Source organism: Camelus ferus, chromosome 12, assembly GCF_009834535.1.
Source record: "Camelus ferus isolate YT-003-E chromosome 12, BCGSAC_Cfer_1.0, whole genome shotgun sequence".
NCBI lineage: Eukaryota > Metazoa > Chordata > Mammalia > Artiodactyla > Camelidae > Camelus > Camelus ferus.
In genome coordinates, this window is record NC_045707.1 from 5,482,699 (window position 1) to 5,499,149 (window position 16,451).

The following is a 16,451-nucleotide window of genomic DNA, read 5'->3' on the forward strand; positions in this document are numbered from 1 at the left end:
GCCCCACCGGCCACTGGGAGAGCGAGATGTGGACTGCCCAACGGCCTCGCCACACCACGGGGTTGGTTGGACGCTCCCGCCCCCGTGTCTGGGCAAGACATGCCCTCAGCTGTCCCGGCCCCAGAGTGGTGCCTGGTGACCAATAAATACTTAATTGAACTGACTGGATTTTACAGAGGAGGAAACTGAGCTCATGAAAGTGGAACAAGTTCTTCAGGATCACAGGCTGGGTAGCGGCAGAGCCAGGGGTTAAAGCTGGGTCTGGGGGACTCTGAGGCCCGTGTCCAGCTGCCCCTGTAAGGGCCGTGTCTTGCTGGAATCTGGGTCATAGCTCAGGAGGGACCAGCCTGGTTCAGAGGACAAACTCTAGAGGGCGAACATGATCCATTCCGCTTTCTGATCGGGGCAGAGGAAACAGGCCAGGCCCAGGTCATGTCCCACCCTCCAAGGCCAGGCAGACGCAGCACTTGTGGGGCAGATTCAGCAGGACACTAACTGGCAACGTGGAGCCCTGAGTCTGAACCCCAGCTCTACATGCCTTGGGTGAGCCTCTCCACCCTTCTCGGCCCCTGCCTGCTCGTCCTCATGCTGGGGTGACACTGCCTGTTTCTCACACTGCACTGTAGAGGCCGCAAGGATTAGAGGCGTGTGAGCACCTGGTAAGCCCCGCGGTCCTGGACAGACACTGGCTGATGCCGTTAATGACCACAGTGACACGGCTGCTGTCACGGACGACCAGGGCCAGGAGGGGCTCGGGGCAGGCTCCCAGCCTCTGCTGGAGGAGACCAGAGCCTTCCATGGCCGTGGTCCTGGGACGGCTGTCTTCCCTGCCTGAAAACAAGCACCCAACTGCCCCCAGGGTAGGGCAGGCCAGCAGCGCCTCAAGGCCTCCAGTGGGACGGGCACGGCCACCTACCTTCATATCATCCAGGTTGGCAGGCAGGGCCCCCGGCTTGCCAGTTAGTGAGGCGCTGTTCTGACGTGCCAGCCCTCCGGGCCCAGGGCCGCCTGAGCCAGAGCTGCTGCTGGTAGTGGAAAGGCTGCGCATTGGGGGGGCCCCACTGCTTCCCAGAGCCTCACCCGCTGGCCTGGGAAGAAAGGGAAGGAGTAAGCCCCCATCAAGCATCACCCGCGGCCTCTGCAGGGCCGGGCAGAGGTGGGAGTGGGCGAGGGCCCCGCCCAGAGACCACGCGTGCAGGACCAGACCAAAGGGTCCTGGAAGGTGCAGGTCCGCCCCCACGGCCCGGCACCCGCCCGTTCCGGGGGCCTGGGGCGGGCTCCTACTTGGGGGGGGCGGGCAGGATGGTCTGGTAGTTGTAGTGCTGCTGCTGCTGCTGGTTGAGGATCTGGAGCTGCAGGAAGAGCTGCTGTTGCTGCAGGATCCTGGCATAGGAGGAATCCATGGGGGGCGCCCCTTTGTCCTGCTTTTGGTCCGGGGGGATGTACTGGTGATACTTGAGCTTCTTCACCTTTGGCTTCAGCTCCTTGGCTTTCTTGCTGCGCTGAGACTTCTCACCGGCAGCCTTGGGTTGGCTTTGCTGGGGGCACAGGAGCAGAGGGTGCTGTCAGGGGTAGTCTCGGCTCTGGGAGGCTAGGCCTCCAACGGGCTTCTGAGAAGCCTGGCCCGACCCACGCTCCCTGCTGGACAGCTCCCTGCCCAAAGTAGAGGTCTCATCAGGGCCAGGAGTGTGCAGGGGAGGGGGCAGGGCTGGTGGGGGGCTGTGACAAGCCCCACTCTTAAAAGAGCTTTAGCCCAAATGCATAGGCCAGGCATCACTGTGACCCAAGTACAGAGTGAATGCAACAAGGACGGAAAACAGCTGGTCTGTGGAGCTCACACTGGGCGCTTTACAAAGACCATGTCACACAGAATTGCAAGAACCCTGCCTGGGTTCTACTTGAAAAAAGAAGCAGCAGAGAAGTCACTTGCCCAAGGTCACACAGTGATCGTGATCTTGCCGTGTGAAGGAGCTGGGACCCAAACCCAGGACTCCAAAAGTTCATGTTCATTCACCACTGGGCCTCCAAACACTCCCAGTGGGCACTCAGCAGACCAGGAGGCCCGCAGGTCACGCTCGGGAGGCCATCTTCGGGTGAGGGAGGGTGAAGCTGGACGGGCCAACAGTCAGCGGCACTTAGTGCCAGGGAAGGACCATGGAGGGCTCAGCAGTTTCTGAGCAGAGAACGGCAGACAGAAGGGTGAAGGCTTGATGCAGGGGTCAGCTGGGGTCTGACCAGGGGCATCGGGGACTGGTGGGGAGGTCTCAGTAGAGGCGACAGACTACAGGAACAATGGACAATAGAACACGTGGCAGGTGAACAGGTACAAGGTTCAAAGTTCTGAGCTCTGGCAACTGTGACAACGGTGGCCCCTTTGTGGAAGTCGGGAAGAGGTTCTGGTCAAGCCAGGGAGGATGGAAAGAGGGAGGAGCAGGAGCGAGCTGCTGAGCTGGAGCTGGCAGAGCACCCACGAAGATGGAGAGGGGCCGGGGAGAGGACCAGAGAAAGGCTGAGGGCATGAGAAAGAGGCCACGGCAGGCCTGGGAGCACCCTACAGAAAGGGAGGAGGACGGGGGGCAGGGGACAGAGGCCCATGGGGACTGGGGAGCCAGAGCCAGAGACTGAGGCACTACCCCAAGAAGAAGAAGTGAGGTACACGCTGTTCTCTCAAATGCGTGGTGCTCACAGGAAGACACCAGTTGTGTGATGAGGAGCAGGTCTGAGGGAGGAGTTCTGGGGGAAAACCTCTGACATCAAGAACAGACAGCAGAGGCAAGGGAGGTGCCCAATGATGAGGAAGCGGGGCCTCACGGAGACGCAAACGGGGCAGGCCTCGGGATGGGGGCACCACACAGAAAGGCTTCAGAGACCCTGCGAACATACAGGGAGCACCCAGGGGCACAGCGAGCGCTCAGCTAAAGCCAGCTCCTGGGATGTGAGCAGCAGGAGAGGAATACAGATGGCCCGAGACTCTGAGCCAGGGGCAGGGTCTGTGTGGGGCAGGGTCTGTGTGGAGAATCAGACAAAGCAGGAAGCAAGTGGGGTGGGAAGGAAGGGCCCCTGCCCAGCAGGAGCGGAGCACAGGTATGGAGGGCGGCGGGTGGGGCTCAGGTCCCAGGGACCGAGCAGGAGGCTCAGCAGGGCGAGAAGGACCAGGCATTGGCTCTAGGTGCTGCTGAACTTAACCCCAGTGCCAAGCACTATGTCCCCACACAGAAGTCCCCATGGGTGTCTCGTGGGGTTGATGGTAAACCCTGCCCCTTCAGATATTTCAGGTCAGGCCTTGGAGAAGGAGAATGAAAACAAAATACCCAGCATGGCCAGCTGGATGACCTTGGGCCCATCACCTCACTCTCAGTTCCACCACTGGCAGAAGAGGTTCTATGATGGTCTCACGAGGGTAGGAGTAGACAAGAGGGGACATGTGGGCACGTTTCCTGGGGAGGGCAGGAGTGAGAGCCTGCCCCGCCGTGCTCAGTAAACGGTGTCTGTGACCAGGACAACCAGTGTCCACGGAGAGAACAGGCAGGTCTCCCATGGTACCCTGGTGACCTCTGCTGGCCCCTGACCAGGAGGAGAAGACAGGCACCCCCACTCGCTGTCCCCACCCTGGAATGAAGTCATGGCAGGGCTCGGAGGGACACGGGGAGGAGGCAGTCGGCTGGAGGTCTATACCTTAATGAGTGTGGGGAGGGGCTTGGCAGCGGGGACCGCGGTTCCGTTGGTGAGGCTGGGAGGCAGAGGAGGCTGCTCCACCAGGAAAAGCGTTTCTCCGGACTCCGGGCCCACTGGGAGTTGAGACACAACCTGGGAGAGAAGAGGGGAAGTGAGGACACTCTGGCTGCTCCAGAAGCTGAACCATCTCCAGGCTCCACTGGCAATGCAGCCCTGCCCTGCCCGGAGGTGGGCAGCTGCCACCTCCTCGGACACTGTCACCATTGGGGGGCAAATGAGAGGGGTTAGAAGAGCAGCCCCCAGGGTGGCAGGGGATGGGGACTGGCACAGGGGAGGCAGAGGGTGGTGAAAGGATCATGGAACTGAACACACGCAGGAAAAGCGGCTGTTCTGAGAGTGGATGTGGGGCCACCAGGGAGGCCTGGGAATCTAACTGCCAGGCAGCCCCGCCAGCGTCCTCCATGGGGGCCCACAGCCGACACCTCCCAGCTACTAAGCTACGTGGGCAGCACCCTCTGGCTTCCCCGTCCCACCTGGCCAAGTGAGGGACCTCACCCTGGGCTGCTCCAGCAGGTCTGGGGCCCTGGGGAGCAGGGGAAGCATCGGGAGTGGGCAAGCTCACCTGAGTGGGGGACACAGAGGTGGCACTGGGCAGTGGCTCGCTGACTCGGGCTTCCAGAGGTGATGGCACCGAGCCCTGGGACTCATGGCTGGCAGGCTGCTCAGGAGATAAGGCATCACTGCTGTCCTCGTCAAAGGAAGAGCTGTCTGCTACCTTCGGGTAGTTTACCTGGCCCACTGAAAACCAAGGCCATGGTAAGACTCCACCAGCAAACGGGAACAGGGCCCTTGCTCACCAGCCAGAGGCTGTCTCGGCAAGGTACCTGCCCCGCAGCCCCCGTGCCCCAGCGAGGCAGCAGGAGAAGGGAGGCCAGCAGCCAGGCTGCTCGCTGTGTCCAGAAGAGCTCGAGGACAGCTCATCATCATGACCCCGAAACAAAGCCTAGGAAGAGTCAAGTCCTGCTAGGCCATCAAAGCGCTCCCTTGGTGAGGAAAGGCCTGATCGTCAACCTCTTGGATTTAACTCCACACTGTGTTCAGTCTTTAAAGTCAGGGTCTGGCCTCCCTCCCCCTAGCCCGCCACCTCCTCTACCTTCTGTTTCCCTGCTGTTAAAGACAATTTATTTCCATTCTGCGGCTGCACAAAACTCTCTTCTCCTAGAGGCTCGTGGACCCTGGGATGAGGGCTCTGACCCTGCGATGAGGGATCAAGGGAGTTCAGGTAACCGCTGTGGGAGTGCAGCTCCTCCCCTGGGCTGCCTGAACTCCCCAAAGGCCAGGGACAGACTAAGGAGCCTCCCAGAAAAGGAACACTTGCTTGTGCAGGTAAAACAGGTTCAGTGGAAGGACCTCCCTTTGACCTCCCTTTAGCGGCCAGTGACTCCCAGAGACCCAAGGCCTGGGAGCAGCAGCTGCCAGAAGCAAGCCCAGGCTGCTGACTACTAGTGCCCTGCCCTGCCCCGTGGTGAAGGCCCGGGAAGCGGCTAGGGGCCAGGCTGGGAGGGAGACAGGGGCCCAGCGTGGAAATCCTGGACGTAGAGAGAAGGAAAGAAGGGGACAGGGCAAGCTGGGTATTTCAAAAGATTCATTATCACGACCTCTCCCTTGACATTATTGGGGGAAGAAGTTCTGCACCGGCCCCCGTCCACACAGGGGGAACTGAGGCAATGGCCATGCCAGGGAAACTCTACCGTGGTGGGAAGACCGCAGGTGAGAAACAGGAACAAGCCAGTAAGTCTCCCAGCAGACGCTTCCTCTCCAGGGCTGTGACCCAAGGCCCCTTCCTCCCCTGGGGCTCACGAAGGATGCACCTGAGCTTGTCCCTCCTGAGTGAATATGGTTCTGGAGCCAGGACTGCCACATTGACCCCACTCCCCTCACCTGCCCTCACCAGGCCGCTGGCAGCGCAGCAAGGGGGCGGAGCTTGCTGACCACACGTGCTTCCCAGCAATCACACGTCTAGGTTTTCTCCCCCGGTCTCTCCTCCCAGAGAGGGCACCTGCTCTGGCATAGAGGCATGGAATCCAGGATGGAGGAGCTGCAGGTCCACCCCAGCCTCAGTCCAACAGGGAAACTGCTGGCCACACTGGAGAAGCCTGAGGGCTGGTGCCGGCCAGGGTCGCCGCAGGGCCTATTTCTCTCCCGTGTGGTGGGCAGTGGAGGTGCAGGGGCGGGGTCCCTATCCTCTGAGAGTGTCCGGTCCAGGCACAGTAAATGGTTCGCTAGAGGGAAACCTAGATGCTGAGGGAACACTAAGGACAGGCTCAGGGAAGACTTCTTGGAGGGGAGAGCCTTGACATAAATCTTACGGATCAATTGGGGGTGGGTGTGAGGAGGTGTGTGCGCTGAGTGGCCATGGGGAGTCTGTGCGGACCTCTGTGGGAGGTCTCACCCCATTCTCATCAGGCCTCCCCTCCCAGCCGCCCTCAACACCTGGCTTTGTCTCCTCCGGAAGTGAACTCCCCCTCCTCCCCCTCCCATCCTCCCATCACCTCAGCCTCTCCTCCACCTCCTTCTGATCCGCCCTAAACCTGCTCTTTTCTCCCAGCCTGAAAATCCTTCTCAACCCACCGTCTCCGTCTCCTTCTCTTCTCCACTTGCCTCTTGAACAAACAGACTACATTTGCTGCCCACCCCACCACTGCCGCCTTCTACCCAGTCCTCAACCTGCACAATCACTGCTGGCAGGTGCCCCTTTCTCTCAAGTCACCAATGATTACCTCGCTGCCAGATTAAACTACTCCTAGTCCTCAAACAAGCCATGCTCCGCCAGGCCTCCCTGCCACTGCCATGCTGTCCCCTCTGCCTGAAACGTCCTTCTGTACTCTCTACTTGGCAAACTGCTTCAACCTCCAAGTGGACCCCAAATGTGCCACAGCACCTGTGGAACTTGCCCAGCCCCGCCACTGTCCCACCCCTGAGAGAAGCCCGACTCAGACAAGCTCCTGCTGCACCTGCCACACACCCACTATCCTGTGTCATCCACAGCAGCAGCCGTAGCTGGTCTGTAATGTGCATCACTGCTAAGAGCAGCAGCCCTTCTCCGAGTCCCCCTGGGTGCCAAGGACTGTGCCAGGCCCTTAATACCCATCATCACCCATCATCGCCCATCATGAGCCTGTAAACTGTCCCAAAAGGCAGGCGACTCGGTAAAGATGCCACAGGGCCATGGCCTTTTTTACTATGCAGCGCCACATCTGCCCAGGAGTGAGCCTCAGAAACCCCTTGTTTACATATCAGTCTTCTCCCATCAGACTGAATTATCTGAGGGCAGCAGCCACACATTTTGTTCATCTCTGAACTGCCCGACTTCACACAGGCCAGACACGTGGCCGACTCTTGGCAAACATTTATTAGATTTTGGCTGGCTGGAGAGTCCATAACTGACCCTCGCCCAAACGCTGGCCGATAGCTAGGGGCTACTGTGGAATCTGGTGAAGATCTGGGTAGGAAAACACCGACGTGAGGTGAAACGAATGCCGAGGCAAAGCAGGGAATTAAAAGAAGAGAGTGGACAGGGCCCCGGCGGCCAGCCTCCAGCACGGTGCTGCCCAACGCTGGCAGACCCGTCGGTGGTGCAGGTGAGGCCTTAGAAACCAGTATCCTCAGAGCCAGGCTGGGGTCTATCCTGTGCCCTGCCCAAGGGCCGCGCCCACCATCACGGGGGGAGTGCTGGAGCCTCTCGGAGGCACAGCTACCTCCTGGGGGCTGGTCTTGGGCCCACTGCAGCGAAGGAGACACGTCTGTACCAACAGCCACCAAAGTCCGAGCTATCAAGTCTGAGACCCCTGACCGTGGCCAGGGGGACCGCGCATGGCCGGGACTGTGCCGCTCCCACCCATCTTGAGGCCGCCCTTCCAGCACCACATGCAGGCTGCTCCTTCTCCCGCTGCACACGCTTTAATTCCCCCTCACCCTGCGCCCCCAGTCCTGGCCCCACCTCCTCTGCCGCCGGCCCCCCATCATTGGGTGGTTTTGGGGGCCCACCCTCATGTGCCCTCCACCGCTGCCCACGTCCCTGCCTGTGTCTGCTCCAGGTGTGAACTCCCCGAGGACCAGGGGCTTGTTCTGCCTTGAGGAACTGTGGTCCTAGCGCCAAGCACACTGCTTGGGTCAATCCTGACTGAGCGAACTATCTGTGGAAAGTGCCAGGCTCCACGAGGAGATTTCACTAACGAAAAGCAGCAGCTGGTACGGCTTCTGGCTCCTGGCGTCTCCACGTGCTCACACACACTGAGCCTGACTTCTGCCCTCTGGGAGAGGGGACTCGCCCCTGCCTTCACTGAGCTGAGGGGTGGTCAGAGGCCCCTCTGATTTACTTAGCTGCGTTGGCACAGTGCTGAACTGCGGGGCCAGTGGCACCGTCCCAGGCTCACATGGCCAGGAGATCAGGCTCTCAGACTCTGCACCTCAGCTGCCCCAGGCCCAGCAGGAAGCAGCCCAGATGCCCTTCCCTCCGCACCCGGCCTGCAAGTGCACACGGGGCAGCCGGGCCTCCTCACCGATGATGGCCTCCTTCAGGCTGGACTCCACAGGCAGGATGTTCTTCTCCACCAGCTCCATGGGGCCAGGCCTCTGTGCAATCTTCTCGTTGAGGTCATCAGCCAGCCTGGCTCTCTTCAGCTTCAGCTGCTTGGCCTGCAGGGAAGGCTCGGCCGAGGTCTCTGTCCGCGGGAGAGAATGGAGTGAGTGCGGGAGGATATGGAATGAGCTGCTTCTGCCCTGGGGATCCAGAGTGGCTGCCCTTCCCTCTGGGGAAGGAGCAGAGACCATCAGCATGCAAAGCACGTCCCAGGCAGAGAAGGGTGGCCCGGCTTGAAGTTTCACAAGGACAGAAGAAGGAGCCCCCACTGTGGACAGCATGTGGCTGGTCACCAGGCCGAGGCTAGCCCAGACGACACTGGAAGAGCTGGGATGGTCTCTCCTCTCCCTCAGACCTGCTGCTGTGCTGCAGGGGAAGTTCACCTCTCTGCTCTGGGTCTCATCTGCAAAATGTGGGGATCAGACTAGGAAAGTTTTCTTTCAACCCCAGAGTGGGTTCAAACCAAACAAAACACGGACAGAGTCACAACGCTTTCAGCAGCCACAAGCTTTCCGTCCCTAGAATGTGGAAAGACGTGTGTGTGGGGCCAGGCAGAGTGCGTCTGGGATGAGCCTGCTCATACTTCACAGGTGCTTGAGGAGACACTGAGTGAAGGATGACGGATGGATAGACAGATGAAGGAGTGAACAAAAACACAAAGTAAATGCATTTTAAAAACAGATTTGGAGGAAAGGATTTCACACCAAGGTTAGATGAGTTCCAGGGCCACCGTGTGGCCCTAGAAAGAGGGAAGCCAACCCAACAGAATGTGATTGTGCTTCTTTGGGAATCCCCAAAAACCAGTGGTGACCACCACCGCACTGCTGTCTTACTGTGCTAATAAGGCTGCGGCTTACCCACCCACTGCCTGGAGAAATGGGAGCGATAAGAAAGAGGGAAGAAGAAATGTGGGTGGTGCAGAGGTGAAAACAGTGAGAACAAGGGTTTAGGTGAAGAAGCATTTCTAAGCTAACACACCTTCCAAAATGTGCATCCTGACCAGCTCCGATCTCTCCGGCCGGGAACGAATCTTCCGTTTCAGATAGTCCTCTGTCTATAAAGAAAAAACACACCAAGGAGCTCTCAAACCCAGGTCACAAGCTTATGGCATAGACAGGACTAGAAAGCAGCCGTGGCTCTCGTGGCTGCTGTGGGTAACCTTTGCAGCCCCCACTTCTCAGCCTTGGGACTGCAGGGTTCTGAGGCAAGCGGAGGCCTGGGGAGGCGCGGCCTGAGGAGGATGCGTCCACTTTCAATGCACCTACCAAGGGCCCCATCCATCAGTCAACACCATTTGTCTCTCTGAGGCTGGACTACTAATATCTTTTTTAATCTATTACTTTTGCTATCATAAAAGTGATATATGTTCATCAAAGAAAATTTAGAAAACCAGAAAGTAAAACAACAATTTTAACCACCCACTGTTAGTGTCTTGGTGTGTTTGCTTCTAATCATTATTCCACGCAGAAGAGAAGTTTAATTTTGCAGAGCTGTAATCATACTGAATATAATTTTATATCTTATTTCAAAAAAGTTGGCATTGCATCTCCTCGTGAGCATTTTCTATCCATTCTGCATGGCTACCAAGCGGAATACTAATCTGGATTACATAGTGTCACAGCTCCAATTTCTTAAAATCCAATGTCATTTCTGCATTTCTGAGGCTCCAGGTGAATGAAGTCCCAGAGCCACTGCACTCCCCAGTGCTGGTGTTCTAATGTATGTGTGACCCCAGATCTGTCTGACTCCAGCGCCTCTACTCTTAACCTTTGCACCAGCATTTTTCATACCACAGGTCAAGACCACGAGTAGGTAAAGACCAACACAGGGCAGGATAGGACAAGGCAGAGCAGAACAGAGCAGAAATTAAAACACCAGAGTGTACTGCATGCATGTCATAAGGTAAAGACCTGGCCCTCATCCGCCACCTTGGTGCTCTGACCCGGCAGCTCCGTGCCAGCCCTGGGGCAGCGCTGAGCTGACCGGGGACAGCTCACAGCGGCTGCGGACCCTGGGCCCAGCACCCATCTGCCAGGGGCTGAGGTTATCACCATGGCTGCCGCAGAAGATGGTAGAACAGGTCGGACACTGCAGGGCCTCATGGAACATGAGGGAGAGACATGTTTTCTAAGCCATCTGAAGTTCTGAACGGTGGCCACGGCTGAGGGAGAATATGGTGCTGATTCAGAAAACACCTGGAGTCCAGAAACCAAGGACTGAATCCCAGTTTGCCACTTACTAACTAGACAGTTACTCAACTTCTCTTAGCTGCATCTAAAAGGAGAAGATAATAACACCTAATTCCTAAGAGCTGATGGGAGCATAAACAGGAAAGTGATACAATTCCACATGGAAGTGCTCAAGACCCCATACCCTCGTCTCACACTTGTCTATGGAGTGTGTATCTCCCTGAATAAATCTAGTTTCACTTTAAGAAAAAAAAAAGAAGTGCTTGATAAACCAGTAGATATTCTAATTAGTGCATATTTACTCCAGGCTTTTGAGAAACAGCCCAGGAAATGGCGCCACGTATTAAGACTGGGCTGGGGCACAGGCAGCGGCCTTCCTCCTCCCGCAGGCTCCCTCCTCCTCCCGGCACCGAAACCGTGCAGCTGGTCACTCCTTTGGTTCCCAGTACCTGTGACCTCATTCTTCTCATTCTAAGAATTAATCATTGCTTTCCTTAGAAGTTTGTTAAAAATAAAATAAAAATAGAAGACAGTAAGGTAAGTCTTGGAGATTTTAAATATTTCAGAGCCTCTGAAAGAGCTGTGGGAGCCCTGGCCTGTGATCCTCCATGTGGGGAGGTTCTCTTCCCTCGTCTTTTTCACAAAGAGAAAAGCGAAGGGGCTGAGCAGGGGAAGCATCTTCTGGCGACTTCCCCATCTCTGCCCACACAGGGCAGCAGAATATTCCCCCCAAGTCCCCAGAGGGAACTGAAACCGAGGGGACAGGCAACAAGCCAGGTGCTACAGCCCAGACGTGAGCTCAGAGGGGCCCAGCTCCCATGGCCTCAAGTGGACCCTGGCTGCTCAGGGGCACATGGAGACCAGTGGGGTTTCCAGCCCATTGGAATGCCCATCCTGGAAAGGTGTGGGTGGTGTGGCCACAGACATGGGGGAACCACCACCCAGCAAGCTTTTCCATGGCCAGTGTTCATGTCCTAACAGCCACAAAGGCTAAGTGGAATTAAAGATGAGAAAATACTAGCGGTCTCCAAACCAGAAGGAGGAAGGTGATCATTCCATACCCTTAAATGTACTAAAGGAAGAAACTCGTTCTGGTCACAGTGCGTATCACCCCACTGGGAGATGGCCAGGGTGGAGGATGAAGTAGAAAAGGTAGTGCTTTCTATTTAGAACTGTGAGGCCAGGGCTGACCCTGGAGGCACATCAGACTGGAAGGAAGAGGACCAGCGACACAATGGACTCTGAAAATGCTCTTGGGAGTCCATGGGGAAGAAAGGTGCCTTACCCTGGCCCGCTCCAAGCTCCTTCTCTGCTCGTGAAATGCAGCTGGACTTTTCAAAGCTGTTGGGAGAAAAATCATAAAATAATTACTTTATAGTGAAGCATCATGTCTACGACTACAATTTACAGTGGAGAAGGCATCTTAAATTCAAGTTAATTTTAGCAGTACCACTAATGTCAGTGATATTAGTGATGAAGTGATGAAGAAATGTCACCTGAGTAAACGCCTACTCTGTGGTTCAGCTACCTCGTCGAGACAATTTTGGTTACTTCATTCCTAATGGGAACAGTCACTGCCTAAGCCTGAGCTCTATAAAGCTCTAATACATATGTATATTACTTTATATATAACTTTATATGTGAGTGTTATCGAGCAGTCAACCCTCCAAGGATGCCTGCTGGGCCTCACTTTACTCTCGGGGAGACTGGGACACAGAGCAGAGCTGCAAGTTGGGTCCACTTTCCTTCTTCAACTTCATCAGGAATCACAAAGTAACCAAACTGTCTGAATGAGGCAGTTAGACCAAAAAGACATATGTCTGCTTGGGTGCCATTTCCTTCTTTAGTTTAGCTGTTATTAATAGTGCCGCTAAAATTAACTTGCATTTCGTCTTGCAGGACTACAAGAACTGCACAGTGATTGTTGGTTAACCTTGGTGCTCACATCCAGCAGCTGACCGGAAGGGCTCCCTGCAGCCCCTGTCAGGCACTCAGCTCTATTCTGGGGCCCCCACCACACGAGCCACAGCTCTCAGCTCCACAAACAACGCTGAGGGTGAGGAGGCCAAAGCAGGACCCTCTCCAAATGCAGCACCATGAAGAGAGTTTGTGTCAAAAACTCGGCAGATGAGGAGTTGGGACCCCCTGAGGACAAGAGAAAAGGCCTGACACTTCAAGTAGGGAACAACAGCAATAAGAGAGAAATGTATGAGACCGTGGCCAGTTTCACTTCTGCCGCCCTAATGCAGCTGTGAAACCATGTGTGCAGATAAATTTTGCTGGGCTGCTGGCTGCGGTAGGAGCACAGGGGTAAGGAGATGCTAAAAGTAGCAAGTGCACAGGTATGACCCTATCCTGCCTGGGCCTGAGTGCTTCCTCCTCCGTCCCTCCTCAGCAGCAACAGCAGCCCCAGAAAGAAGCTCCAAGTGTCCCTGCAGTGCTTTTTTATTTTTATTTTTATTCATTTATTTTTTAAAACTTAGGACAAAAAAGAAACTATCATTTTAAAAGATCAGTTGAGAGCCCACCCCAACTTCTAACAGCAGGGGGAGCTCTAGATCTAGCAAATAATCTCTAAAGAAAACCAGCACAAGCTCCCTCCCCAACTTCCCAGAGCATTCCAGAGCTATCCCAGCTCTAATTCAAAGGTCTTGGCATCTCGGTGGGTAAGCAGACAGTCCTGCAGCCTCTGCCCCGCCCCGCCCCGCCCCCAGCGGCCCTTTCACCTTATTTCTGTCTGTGGCTCATCACCGTCTGACAGTCTCTACAGTCATACTACCTGTCTTTCATATTCGTTTATTGTCAGCCTCCCAATACCCAGAACAGGCTCCATCAGGGCAGGGATTGCATCTGCATCTTTCGTTTCTGACACTATCCCTGGTGCCTAGAGTACCCAGCACGTCATCCATTCAATGAATTAATAAATATTCCATAAGAAATGAATGCAAAGTGTACACTAAGGACAGGGAAACTAGACAATTCCTAAAAAGCCTTAAATTCTACTTCAACACCAGAATTCTGGCTCTCATCTGGGCTCAATACTTGATAGAAATCAGGGTATTTGTTTTCTTGTCCTGGGTTCTGCTGATTACTACTGGTGAGACATGGGGAATGACCGCTTTCTGGGTCTCATCTGCTTCCTCTGTAGAGTAAGAATCTGCCCATCTTCCAGAGCTCTTGTGAGAATCAAATGGGGGTGAAAGGGCTCCGAAGCGAGTGGGGCGCCCACCAATGCACTTAGGGGGCTGCCGTCATCAAACGCAGTGATTTGGTTGAATCGTGGGTGAGATCCCCATGCGGGGCAGCTGCTTTCTGTACCACAGCCACAGATTATAGGACTGAAACAGCGGCTGGCTGGCTGCCTCAACAGCCTACACTGCCTACCCCAGGGGTAAGGCACAGACTCAGCTTCTGGAAAAACAACTCAGAAAACGAGCATTCCCTGATGGAAGAGGAGTGTATCATCACGTACAACAAGGATGTGGCACCACGAGTGGGGAGAAGTGACGGGTGAACTGGCTGTGGTGGACACGAGTTCCTGTTTGGTTCTACTGAGTCAGGGAAGCTTTCACGTAACGGCAAGGGTGCTACTTCTGTGTCAGGCCCTATACTAGCTATTTTAAACATTCTGGCTAACTGAATAGTCCTAGCGACTCCATGTGGTGGGCAGTATTCCATCTTACAGATAAGGACAGGCTCAGAAAGGGGATGAAAAGCAGCAAACAGCAGAGTCAGGACCACAACCTAATTCTGACCCACCCTCAAGTCAGAGTTCTTTCCTCTTCTCTGGGTTGGTTTCTTAACTTCTTCAAAAAGGAAAATGACCCTACTGCATGGAAAGGCAAGGAGGCTTCAATGACACGCACTGCTCACATGTAGGGCTGAGGGCAGGCAATGTGGAAGGGTCAGCTCAGCCACAGAACTGAGCAAAAACAGGTAAAAGACAGCTCAGAAGAGGAGAACAAAGTGACCGCAGGGACACAAAGCCCTGGCTGGAAATCGGGGGCTCACTGTGGAGCTTAAAGGGCGGCCTTCAGCACTGATACTAGGAGACAGGCCAGGAGGGGACGAGAGGACGAGGGGAATTTATTAGCTGTCCTGGGCTGGGTCGAGAAAACCACAAGTGAAGAAGACCAAGAAGAGAATCCAAGATAATAATCACCAATCCCAAAAGACTGTTCCACTTTATACAACATTATAATCTAATCCTCTTAACAACCATTATTCCAATTCTGTATATGATGAAACTAACACGGCAGTAACCTATGAGGTCACTCCCCGAGTGGTGGGCCCCCACCCAGGTCCAGTTCTGTCTCCCCTTCTCCCTTGGCGACAAGGGTGTGCGTCTCTGTCACTCCTTGAAGAGCCCACTCACTTTGTGCTGCTCTTTCCCCACATTTAACTCAAGTTCACCAATTTCAACAGCTACTTCCAACAGGTGAAAGGGGGAGGGAGCAATGGCCCCTCTTCCTTGGGGCTCCCGTTGAGACTCCTGGAAGGGGCTTCCCAGGTTCATGTGGGGAAGACTGGAGCAGAGGCCGCAGTGCTCATGGGGGTTGGGGTGGACGGGGTACTCCTGGGCCTGTCCAGCCAGCTTTGTCAAAAGCCACAGCTGTGGAGGGCAACCTAGTGAAGCAATGTAGGGGTGACACAGGTGAGCCCCGGGCGGTCCTGATGTCGGAGCAGGTGTAGATACTTAAACTCACCACCAGCTTCCACGCTAAAGGAATGAAACACAGGAAGCATACTGGAACCGGTAATAAATTTTAAAGTTTAGGCCTCTCCTAGTTGTGGAAAATCCCCGAAGACTCAAAGTTAACCATAAATGTATGTCTGAACAGGAAGGCTGCATTCACCCTGGACCTTAATCCCTGCTCCTTGCTGCCTTAATGGCTTTGCCACAGAAGCCAGGGTATTACTCAGAAATTTCATTTTTCCAGAAACTTCTAGAAGGCAGTCTCTGAAAGAGAAGCCCTCAAAACCAATGCAAACCCAAGAGGGCACCAAAACTTGATCCCTTCCTCCCACTCTCAGAGAGCTGGTTTTGCTGGAACACTTGCATGGCTTTGTGTGAACACAGGGAGGTGTGCAAACATGCACTGAAAGGCAAGATACGAAGCCCCCACGGAAATTGAATGAACACAGTGGCTAAGAGGTGTGGCGCTCGTAATCAGAGTTTCAGTTCTAGATGTGGGCCCCACCCCTGGCTGGCTCTAACCACTGGTTAGTATTCTGTTCCCTCTCCGGCACCCATCTTCTTTCTCCCCTTACACATTTGCTGCCTTAATTAAATGAGGTCTTTCGTGAACTAAAAAGAGAAAAACTGTTTTAATTTCCTTTTAAAAACTACACTGCCATCCTCTCCTAAGGGGTGCTGTGCTGCATCTCCAGCTGAGAGCGCAGGAACACGGACCAAGCGTCTTGATCAGATCCAGCACTGACGAGCGAGGAGGAGGAGCCTAAAACCAGTCCAGTGCATGAGTTAGCGCTTTCCCACCACCAACCCCAGGTCTGGCTCAGTGTACAGGCAAGTGAAAGTCCTCTAGGATCCACAAAGCAGTTCTGGAAACGCATCTCAGCAAGAATGACAGCAATGAGCTACCAAGACTCATTTCCTCATAGTTATCACTAAGGAATATTTATTAGGTGCCTGCATCTGAGTGTCACTTTACCAGGTGCTGACACTGTTGAAGTGATCATTCCCATTCTCGGTAAGACACAATGTTAGACTTAATCTGGCCACCAATTCTGTATTCAGAAAAATGCAAAGGCTATGAATACAGGACAGCTAACAGGTCACAGAGTGCCACAGGCAAAGGAACCCTTCTCTTAGACAAGCTGCTAGATTTCTCCTTCCGCTGTAGAAGCAGGAGGCACACACACAGTGCATCGATAGGGGCTGTGTGTGTGGTAACAAAGGTAGGAAACCAGAACTACATCTGTCC

The 16,451-nt window shown here is 54.9% G+C and overlaps 1 protein-coding gene across 3 annotated transcripts in view; it reads right to left on the reverse strand.

Moving 5' to 3' along the window:
• The window catches only part of MRTFA (myocardin related transcription factor A), a 91,315-nt gene that overhangs the window by 6,983 nt on the left and 67,881 nt on the right, over window positions 1-16,451 (reverse strand). For all 3 annotated transcript variants that reach the window (XM_032492300.1, XM_032492299.1, XM_032492298.1), the window contains exons 3-9: window positions 11,792-11,847; window positions 9,296-9,371; window positions 8,238-8,399; window positions 4,298-4,473; window positions 3,676-3,807; window positions 1,285-1,538; window positions 917-1,088 (exon numbers count right to left, since the gene is read on the reverse strand). In XM_032492300.1, coding sequence (XP_032348191.1) covers window positions 917-1,088; window positions 1,285-1,538; window positions 3,676-3,807; window positions 4,298-4,473; window positions 8,238-8,399; window positions 9,296-9,371; window positions 11,792-11,847 — 1,028 coding nt within the window. The remainder of the gene's footprint in view (window positions 1-916; window positions 1,089-1,284; window positions 1,539-3,675; window positions 3,808-4,297; window positions 4,474-8,237; window positions 8,400-9,295; window positions 9,372-11,791; window positions 11,848-16,451) is intronic.